The 10,791-nt window shown below is 41.4% G+C and overlaps 1 protein-coding gene across 1 annotated transcript in view; it reads left to right on the forward strand.

Moving 5' to 3' along the window:
- Positions 1-8,559, forward strand: part of SH3BGRL (SH3 domain binding glutamate-rich protein like) — a gene marked incomplete at its 5' end in the record, with an annotated part of 9,156 nt that extends 597 nt beyond the window's left edge. Inside the window, 2 exon segments of the mRNA XM_009881679.1 lie at positions 2,971-3,051; positions 7,268-8,559. Coding sequence (XP_009879981.1) covers positions 2,971-3,051; positions 7,268-7,300 — 114 coding nt within the window.
- Positions 8,560-10,791: the final 2,232 nt, after the last annotated feature.

Consider the following 10,791-nt stretch of genomic DNA (forward strand, 5'->3'; position numbering starts at 1 on the left):
CCCCCCGTGTTGGTTTGTTTTTTTTTTTTCTCTTATGGCTCTGAAAGTTTACAGGGTTTTTTAATTCTCATGTTCACCATGATTGTGAACTAAGACTTCACAGAAATCTGGCACTGTTGCACCAACCTTATGTTCTGTAGCAAGCTGAGAGCGCTGTTCTGTCTATGTGGGGTTTGCTGATACATGTGGAGGATCCCAAATCACTCTGTAGTCTGTCAGTCTTCCAAAAGAAGTGCTCTTATGCAGTGATGTCTGCCATGACCATGTATCAGTTTTCCGATCCTTCTTAGGATCGTTTTTTGTGTACCGCTTGGAAAATGAAGGCTGTTGCGGTCCACTTACTCCAATGCCTTGAACAGATTAGAACTCATGTTGCAAATACAATTCCTACTTGTAATTATTTTAATGCTTGATCAAAAGTAAGTCGCCCTGCAGCACTTCTACTCAGCAGGCCATGCTTGAATGATTATTAGATTAACTTATAATTTTCTTTTTAAAACTTAATATCTTCTGAAAAGAGCTCACAGTATGCATTCCTCTGGTGCCATGTGTTGGTTTCTAAGTCGTTTTGCAGCCTGCTTCTGACCTGCAAAGGCTGTAACTCAAAACCTGCCAGTTCTGGACCTTTGTGAAGTGATTCTGTGGCTACTGAAAAAAGTCATTCTCAATGTGCCAGGATTTTTTTCTTGTTTGTAATAAAAGCAGAACTCTCAACAATACCCACAGTGAGCTAATGTACCACTCGGCTCTCAAAATTTTTACTGCCTGGTTGTGACATGGAAAAAGGCTGGTTTGGAGTGACAAATGTAATGATTGGTAGTTGTCTGCAGTTGAAAGCTGAGAAGGGGCCAGTCATAGAGTTGGGAATCTCTGTTCAGTTACTTATCTTTAAAACCAACCAAACAAAAAAAAGAGGCAAATCTTTCTGTACCACTAGGAAGTCCAGTTGCAACAGTATCACCTTTCTCCCAGGGTGTAGCAGAGCTTTCAGGATGCAGGCAGATCACTGTGCAGTTGTCCTTTATCAGTGAAATGTTGCCAAATTCCTCTTGCATTGCTGCAGCTGTGCAGCAGAACAGGGCTTTACTATGCAGTCGTATGGGACAGGCAGAGAAAAAGCTCTATGCACCTAGATCTGGATGGTGTTTATCAGAGGTGCTTCTAATGTATCCCCAGCTGCAACCCGTGACAGTAATTTTATGGCGAGGGGTATAGATGCCTCAGACCAGTTCTTGCTATAGGTTTATTTCATCCCCAAAATTTTGGTTGATGTCACTTTGAACTTTTGAAGTTTGATCAATTTGTGTAGCTGGATTCAAGTTAGTACAGTTTGGCCTTCAGGAAGGTAAAAGTTAATTCTGTGCCCACACGCTTGAACCTCTTTATGTCTTTATCTGATCCATTTCAAGCGTGAACTTCCCTGTTTGTTTCATCTGATGCAGCATAACTGGCAGAGTAATGAGCAAATTGACTTCTGTTGGCCTGTGCACAGCAGAAAGGCTGTAACAGTAGATGCCATGCAAGTTGGCATGAACCCTGCTCCTTAGTCACAGGCATTCCTTTCCTGGTAGATGCTACAAGGCAGACTGCTGGACTATGCACTAGCAAGATAAACAACCCCTTTGTTATCAAGGAGCCCCAGTACTGTCAACAGAAGGGCTTCAGGGAGGATTTGGCATAATCATACACATTTTTATCAAACTAGCACCCAAATGCTATAGGTACAAATTGAACAATAATTTGACATCCCTGATCTCTAGGCAGCTTGAATCCTCTGTTCCCTGTGCTTTTTTCTGTTCCAGCTGCAACAGCCTCTTCTTAGAGCTGCCCCTGCTCTGAACACACTATTTTCAAACAGCATTTGCTATTTCTTAGACTTTTGCCTACCAGACAGACAAGCATGCAAAGCAGCGTGCCCTGAATAGCAGCGTTCTCCCTGACTTCAGCCCAAGACTGAGCCTGCTCTGAGCTGCTGCCTTGCCTTGGGTCTCTCAGCCAGGACTCCTGCATCAAAACATTCCCCAGTAAAGCTGGAGAAAGCTGGTACTGTTGCTTCAGTTAAAAAGGGAGAGAAGGAAAGTCATAGGACAGATATGTGCTGAGTTTGGAAATCTGAGTGAGGGACGTTATGTGGTAACTCGGACAACAGCGGACTCGCACAAACTTCCTGAGTTCGTTTGATAGGTGTTTGGCAACTGCTGTTGCTGAGCCACACTGTGGGGTTTTTGCTTGCTCTTTCCTAACTTAGCAGACAACTAAGCTGCGTTGTTTGTAGTCCATACAGCGCTACATTCTGCCTCAAATATAAAAAAGAGAGAGAAGGAAGCACAGGTAGTTATTTTATTGTTTCATTGTTTTTACCTTACTTTTCTTGGGAGGTGGCTGTGTGCATATTTAGAGCAAGTATAGTGCACTGAGTACAATGAATAGTCATACCTGATTTCCTTCATTTGCATAGGCTAATCATTAATGGGAAACAGGATGGAAAAGGATGTACTCTCAGTTTACAGGTTTAAATTTAACTTTTAACAGGTTTAAGTGTTAATGTCCATGGTTGCACAGTTCCCATTACTAACCAGTAATTAGCAGCGGCACCTATGAACATCAGTGTTTCTGATGACAGGTACAGGCTCAGCCCACTCCTGCAGGAGGGACATCCATACCAGACCAGTGACGACAACTACCTTGCTATGGAGGCTGTGCCTCTCACTGGGAGAAGCAGAAGCACCTCCCCGCAGCATCTTGTTGCTACAGATAGTGAAATTCCCAGCTTGTCACTTTTCAGAAAGTACAGTTTATATGGTATTAGTGCTAATGATAAATATCTGAGGTGACACTGAATTTTGCATTTGACCACAGGAAGCAGTTTGCTCATTGTGGGTTGGGTGACACACCAAATTGAGCTGTGATTATTTCTGACGATTCATACTTCTTTTGTTTCCACCCTCCTCCCTGACTCCCATGGTGAAGGACTACGAAGCTTTCTTTGAAGCACGAGAGAACAATGCGGTATATGCCTTTTTAGGCTTGACTGCACCACCTGGTTCAAAGGTAGGTGTGCATGTTTCTCACAGTAAACCACAACCTGTATTTTACACCTTCTTCTCCTCTGCTCATAGTAGGATATTTTATGTGTTCTGTGGCTGCTCCAATCAATTGGCCTGCTGGTCTGATCCTCAGTCTCCAGAGACTAGCTTTCAGGCTTCAACATCACAGCAACACGCTGATGTTATGTGCTGGTTTATTTGGAGGATGCTGTGTTCCCTGGAGGCATCTTCCTCCCCCTCCTTCTACCAGAAAAACTCAGTGTTCGGTACAGATGCTCTTTTGGTATCCTCACTGCAGAGCCACCCTGCTCTTTTTTAAGTTAATGGAAAAGCTTTTGTTGCTTTGGAAAGAAGAGCTGGGTCAAGTTCTTCACTAGTAATAATTGTCTCTTACCATTAGATTATTTTTTTTTTATTGTACACACTGGGAACAAGTGAAAGTGTAGTTAATATTTGCACTGAAGAATGCAGAAGAAATCTACAGGAAAAAAATTGTCACAAAACCAAAGAATTATTTCAGTTCAGTGAAAAAAAATGAATTTGTGTGAAGTTTTGATGAGATTTTTGTCCTAGGAAATACCTTGAAACCAGAGTGAATGTTTTTGAAATAATGTGCTCTTGCTTCAGAGTAATTTTTTCCTCCAGTTTGTTATCTGAAGCCTTGTTTTCCTTTGCCAATTACAAACTGGGCTGCTGCTTTGCGGATGCAATGGGCTGGAATTCTTTTTTTGATTTTGATAGGATAGGACAAGCCTGCTTTATACGTTTCACTTGACAGCAGCAGGATCCTCCAGGTCACTTCCAGCTTTCTTCTTCCAGTGGATAAACACGATGGTTCTTTCAACTTTATTCATGTAAGAGTTGAAGGTCACGCTGTGCACATCACTAAGAGACCTAATTTTAAAGGTGGATGGGGATCCATCAGTAGTGAGCATTACAAATTGTGGGTCAGACTGAAGCAGTTTTGGGAGCTAAACTAATTTCTAGCAGTAGCTCCACTAATGTGAATGGTGTAGTGAGGAAAAACTCTGCCTCGTACATAGAGTTGCAGAGAGCAAAACCTGTGATACATGCCCCAGCATCACGAGTCACCGGCATCAGAAGGGCAACTCTACACAGTACGATAGTCGTGTAAGTCTGTTTAAGTTTCTTGGAACATCTGCACAGCACTGCACAAAAGAGTATGCAGGATGGAGCCAAGGAGTGAGAATGCAGCCCTGAGACCACAGGACGCAGGAAAACCTGTGCATTTCCCCTCGCAGCAGAGATCTGGGAATTGCAGTGGTACTGGAGAGCAGTTGTTGCCATAATGAATCAGGTTATCTGTCTCTGGAACGTTTATGAACATCGCTGCTTACTTAACCTGCCAGATTGCAGAAGCAGTCTGCATGGCTATTAGTTGCTCTGAATCTGTCCTAAGGAATACTCTGATTCTGTCCTCACCTAAGGAAAAGGTGAGTTTTAAAAAGGAGAAATATAATGCAGTTGTACTCTGCTGAATTTTCCGATTGTTTGCTACAGCTTGGGGAGGTGCATTTGAGTCGATAAAGACAACCTTGGCATAAATGACATTGTAGCCAGTGCATTCTGCTGTTGGTCTGACTTTTGGTATCCGTCCCACAATTACAGGATGTCAAATCAAGCTGATTGCCCGCTGTTGAGGAGGAGAAACTGATTTGTAGATGCTGAAATTGACATTTACAGCATAGCTGCATGCAGCTTGGATATAATATTGTAGTTAATGACATTACATCTGTGTATGGTGCTACATAAAATGGAAGGAGTCTGGAATCGACCTGTGAGCGATTGCAAGTGAGGACCTTGACAGCAAACCTCCATTAAATGTCATGAGAAATTTGAAAAGTTAGTTGACTCTGAATGCAAAAGTCCAATATTAATGCCAAAGAAGAAGGGCTTAGGAGTGAGCATGGGAAATGCAAGTAACTATTTACTGAGCCCTGGTGGTTTGGTCTGTGCTTTGGGCACTGAGAGTACAAGTGGGCCTACAAACCCTGGGAAAGGTTGGCATTCAATTTATCTTAAATATTCCTACTTCAGGCAATATGGGTGGGTTTTAAAGGGAGAGGATTTTGTGAGTTAAAGGCTGTGGTTAATTATTTAAGGACTGAGAGCGTGCTCAGTGAGGGATCTCGAGAGAGAAATAAGGAAAAGTATGAAAGAGGGATAGTGTCAAATCTGAAAAGCTGAGCCTTTCCCAGGTAACTTGCAGGACCACACTTAAGGAAATGGAGTTTGACCTTCAAGACAAATAGGTTAGCATGTTCTCTGAGTTATTTGTACCCCTTTTCCTGGAGATGAGGGAAACACCTCTCCAGCTTACCACTGCCTGTTTTGAAGATAAGTACTTTGTCCTGCGTTTTCTGGAGGAAAAAAAAAAAAAAGCTAGATGTCACTTCTGTAGTGCCTGCAGCTGGTTACCGGAGTTGTTACAAAGCCAAGGGAACCATCTCCTCTTACCATTCAAAGAACCACTTGTCTTTTAGAGAATAGCAAACATCTTTTTTTTTTTTTTTTTATTTCCCAGGCTTTGTACTCCTTTTAAATCTTTCCTTTGTTTTTCACCTGCCTTTTCTGCCATGAACTGATAGGATGCCCTCGCACGAGCAGTGTGGGTGTGCAGTGACGTCCCGGCTCCGCTCTGTGACCCGTGACGTGCGGCCAGAGAAGCAGAGCGCAGTCTGTAAGCGCGGCAGACCTGAGCCAGCGGTCTGAGCAAGGCTGTTCCCACGCCCCTCAGTTAAAAGGCAGCACGATGCAACACGCTTGGGCAGATAGCCAGGAAAACCAGAGTGATCCACCATGTCTAAGATAACGGAGATATGCATGGTACTTCCTGCCCTGCAGGCTGGGGTCACCCACTGTGTCCCCTCTCTTACAAGCCTTACAGGCTTCTTGGAAATTCCCTTCTTAGTCCTTCCTCCTCTTGTTTTTTATTTGTTTAGCATACGGGCTCGTGTTAACAATGATACTGTTGAGTCTGTTATCTTCAGTATTTCTACACAGTCACCAAAGCAAACAACACCATTACATAAAAGTTGATTTTAGCAGATGTTGAACTTTTTCCTTTAAACCATGCTGTCCACCCTGAAGTGCTGCGGTGACAGCACTGTGACCATTCATCTTTTTATCTTTTTGTAGGCCATGTTGCTGCTAACAAGTAGTTAAATTAACCTTCAGTGGAAAGTACACTTGTAGAAACCATCTTCAGAAAAAAACTCCGTTTGAATTTCTTCTATGGTCATTCTGTTCCCATTTGTGACCACCTTACAAAGACTGAAAGACAACTGAAAAATACAGGCTATAGTTTTTTAATGTTCCTTCTGAAACATACTGAGACTTGTTAGAGGTTAGCTGGTATGTCTGCTAAACTGCTTCAGCTGTTCCTTCATAGGAACGTTTTCACGTAGCCAAAGGGCACCAGATCTGTCCAGGTACCTCGAAGAGCTGTGGGTTGGCAGCCCTGGGCACGGAGGGATGGTGGTAGGCAGGAGCAGTTCCCAAGAAGCACGTCCCGCTGGCTCACTTCCCACCGCAGTGGGGAGCTGGGATTACTCAGCAGTGCCAGTGCCAGGACTGACCTGCTGCCAGCCCCGGGACGGAGCTCACAGATGGGTCTGCTGCTGGAGCCGCTCCGAGCGCTGTCTGACTAAGGACTTGCAGGCTGCTCCAATCACCCTTCTAGAAGGCAAAAGCTAAATGCTGGCTTTTGGTCATTTGGTAGGGTTTAGATCAGAAAGTAAATTGTGTCTCTGCTGTGACCTCTTTTTTTTTTTTTATGTGAAGACTTCTATTAATTAAGAATTCCTTTTTCATTTAACCATAGTTCTGCACATAATCCTTGATCTCTAAATAGTTATTCTGTTTTAACATGAAATGAGGAATAACTCATTATATCTGTTCTTCTTTTGTTTTAAACTTGTATGGTTAAGACTGGCCGTGGGCACAGGTTGGAGTATTCCTGCCGGTCCTACTTGAGCTAGCTCAGAATGGGAGTTAACGCCAGTGCTGCATGGGACTTGTCTTATAATGTCATCGTAGGCAGCGGGGGGGGTTCTTGAGTTGGGTTCAGTGCTGCTCAATTCTTCATCATGTATTGCTGCAATTTTTGTTATGTCATATGTTGGTGCCTGACACAGGTATGTGTAAGTTGTTGCCTTTCCTAAAGTACTAATAGGTGTAATTCTGTTCTGCTCTTTCAGGAAGCTGAAGCACTGGCAAAGCAGCAAGCATGAATTTCTACTGCCTTAAATGTTCTGTAAAGGGAATTTCCACAGCTTTTTATAAAATAGTACAATTGTCTCTGCTTCAAGACACGTAGATGTGATTTCTAACATTTGATTGGTGCTTGCAGCATTCACCCTACGTAATACAAATCTGAACACAAGATGAAAATGTGAACATAAAGGTAGAGAGCACAGAGTGTATTATTACAAAGTTGGAAGCATAGGAAACTGAAGCAATTAGACATGAATGATTTTCACGTAGTTTAAACTGTCTCGGCAATTCGTCCATTTTGTGTAAACTTAAAGAAACTATTTTAGTACTAATATTAGATGGGGTTATACCTAGAGATCCAAGTATTTAAAATATGGAAAACAGCATCTAAAACCTTGTCAGATACTAACTTCAGTGCCTGAGTTGCCTCAAAAATATTACTGAATTACACAGTAATTTTTCAGTGTCTTTTCTGGTTTCAGATGAAGTTGTAGGTGGTATTGTGTAGTATAGCCATTGTAGTCACTTTTGAAAGTTGTGTTTGTTCTTTTGTAGAATGAATATTTAAGATTTGTATTGTAACACACTGTACAGATGATAAAAAAAAAATAATGCCATGTATTTCTCATTTAAGTGATCCGTGTGGGCTCTTTTGACAAAGAAAAAGGGATTTGGGCAATGGACAGCCTTTCCATTGGCAAGTTCATCACACAGCTGCCTAAGCATGACTCGATTACGTGTCTGTGTGCAAGATTCAGTGCACCTCAGAGTAGAATGCACAAATTCCCAGGCATTGTTGCAAATAAGCCAAAACGGCCAGAAATGGCATTTCCTTACCTGTGTAAGGGTGAAAGCCTTTAATGTATTTCTCTACAAAAATATCAGTTCACACTGCTTATAGCATTTAGGCATCTTACTGCATGTTCAAGTAGTCATTAGATTCATATAGTATTTTTTCAAATGAGGATATAAATGTTTGAATAGCAACAACTATTGTAATTAAGCAAGACTTTTTTTTAAAGGATTCAAAACTTTTTTTTCCATTATTATTGCCATATCATGAAGCTATTACAGGAATCGCAAATCTTTTAAAGTATCTTGTATTGGTGAATTTACCATGTGCAATATTAACCTGTCTGTTCTCCCAGCGCTCATGAGAGTCTGTATTTCTTGGCCATATTCTGCAAAAATACAAATAATTACAAGTGCCCTGAAGGATAAGGAAGAGGTTTAAAAAGTGTGTGGGTAATTTAAAATGCATTTTGCACCATGTAATGTACTTATTCCCCAAAAGCATCAAAAGACAGTAAGGATAATTAGTCCTTGCCGTAGTTAGAGGATCATTCTAATAGCTCTGCACAGGCACATTTTGATTTTCTTTGCTTTATGAAGACAGAGAAACAGGTGGTACAGATCTGCAAAAGGCTGCAGCTTATCATCACCATCCAGTTATCTTACACTGATGCTGTAAAACGTGTGCAGTGCCTTTTAAATGCTTTCTGAAACATTCATAGTTTTGAAGTTACAGTTCATAGTTTTGAAGCCTGACATTAGGAACAGGATAAAAGTAAAAAGTTTACAAAGATGTTCTAACGTGCAGTAATTTTAAATACATCCCTCGCCAACATTTCTTTGGGGCTTTTGTTCCATTCACTACAACCGATGATTTTGTCAACATCTGTTAAAAGAGAAATGCAGCTACCTGCTTTGGCTGGTGAGCAGCTCTGCTTCTGGACAGCTCATGAGGAAACTTCCAGAGACATCCGGGAGAGCAGGATCCATCATGGAGCCAAGTTAGTTACAATAACATTTAATTCATGTTTTATCTCTTCTGATTTGGGAGCCTGGGAGGCAGTTTGAAGCTTGTCCTTACAAAAGCAAGCGCAGTATCAAAAGGCATAGGGGTAGGTTAACGTCGCCTTACCTTCAAGATTAACACGCATTTGTGCTTTTTCATTAACAAGCTTTATCAGTAATTACTGAACTTTGATGAAATTTATCTTTAAGATCTTGTGGGGATGGAAGTTAGGTTACGTTTTAAATCCAGTGTCTGATTTTTGGTGTTTACTATGATTTCCTCTTTCTGAGACAAGGTGATTTTTCTTTCTTAATATTGGCATAATCTTTCTCTATGTCTGAACTAGTGGTCAAGTTTTTGAGAAAGCATGTAAGAATCCTAAGTGAAGTCTTGTGAAGAAAGTGGAATTTGACACACACACAAGTCACTATACTCATGCCCATTTGCTGTTTCCTGTGTAAGGAAAGTATGGTGTAAGTTTTGTGAATTACAGTCATTATTTTGGAGAAGCTGTAATTGAAAGTCGCTGCCAAATTCTGTCAGTTCAGTGACCCAGAACATTCTGAAACGAGGTCAATCTCTGTTTCTGACGGTCAAGAAAATTGCCAAGTTTAAGAAAGCAAAGTCACTTCCCTCGTTTTGTCCCCCGCCCTTGCCATATGGTAGCGTTCAAACTGTATCAGCATTCCGAAGAAAGCTCTGTTGAGACACAGTGAATTATTTCTTTGTCTGGGGAACAAGGCACCAACACAAACTGAAAAATACCAAAAATATCTCTTTGTTGTGCAACTGTGTGGAAAACTTGCATTCATTTTGATGCAGATACCTTGCATGAATTTAGGAGTGCTAGGAGTGCGTTGCCTATATGCTATTTTTCTGTTTCCCATACCTGTGTTAGGTTAATGATGGGCACAAGAACTGAATTTGTTCATTTCTTTCTTTTTTTTTTTTTTTCCTATGTAGAAGGCAGGCATTGAGGATTTAACCTGTATATTAACCATTCCTGTATCATTCCAATAAAGTTGTTTTAGAATGCTTTCTCACATGACTGACTTCTTTGCATGTTTTGTTCACGGTTTGAAGTGGTCTCGTAAGTTGAAAGAAGTGGTTTCCAAATGAAAATACTGCTTTATTTTAAAAGTACAGGATCTGTACAACAAAGTGAGCTGCTGCTGCATGTTAAGTCTGATGGGTTAGATCTCTCACCTGTTGCAATTAATGGGTTTTAATTACTTAGGATACACCTACACAAAATAGTCTCTGGTGGTTTGGGGGGGTTTTAGGAGAGCACTGAGTACGCTTCCTAATTAACCTGCTTTCCCACTCTTTCAGGCAGCTACAAATCGAAACCGGGCAAGGCCTATCAGCTTCACCCCACGCCTGTAGAGCTTGCCAAACAGTCTCGGTTGCTTTTTTCACAATGTGTGATTAATTAGCTTTATGCTGCTCACAGCAGGGGAACTATGTAATTTAATATTTGTGTTACCAGAGGGCGGTGTAGGATAAATTTTTAAACGAAAACTATTCACTTTTGCCTTCTCTATTTGCCTGGTACATTCTTTTAAGCTTTACATGCCAAACTTTGCACCGTCTCAAAGATCTTCTGCAGAGCTACAGAAGATGCATTCTCAGCCCTGAAACTGCGCTAGGATTTACCCAAATCCCAGACTTCAGTTCACATACTGTAAAGGAAACCAATAAATAAATTCT

Source organism: Charadrius vociferus, unplaced genomic scaffold, assembly GCF_000708025.1.
Source record: "Charadrius vociferus isolate BGI_N301 unplaced genomic scaffold, ASM70802v2 scaffold472, whole genome shotgun sequence".
Classification (NCBI taxonomy): Eukaryota; Metazoa; Chordata; class Aves; order Charadriiformes; family Charadriidae; genus Charadrius; species Charadrius vociferus.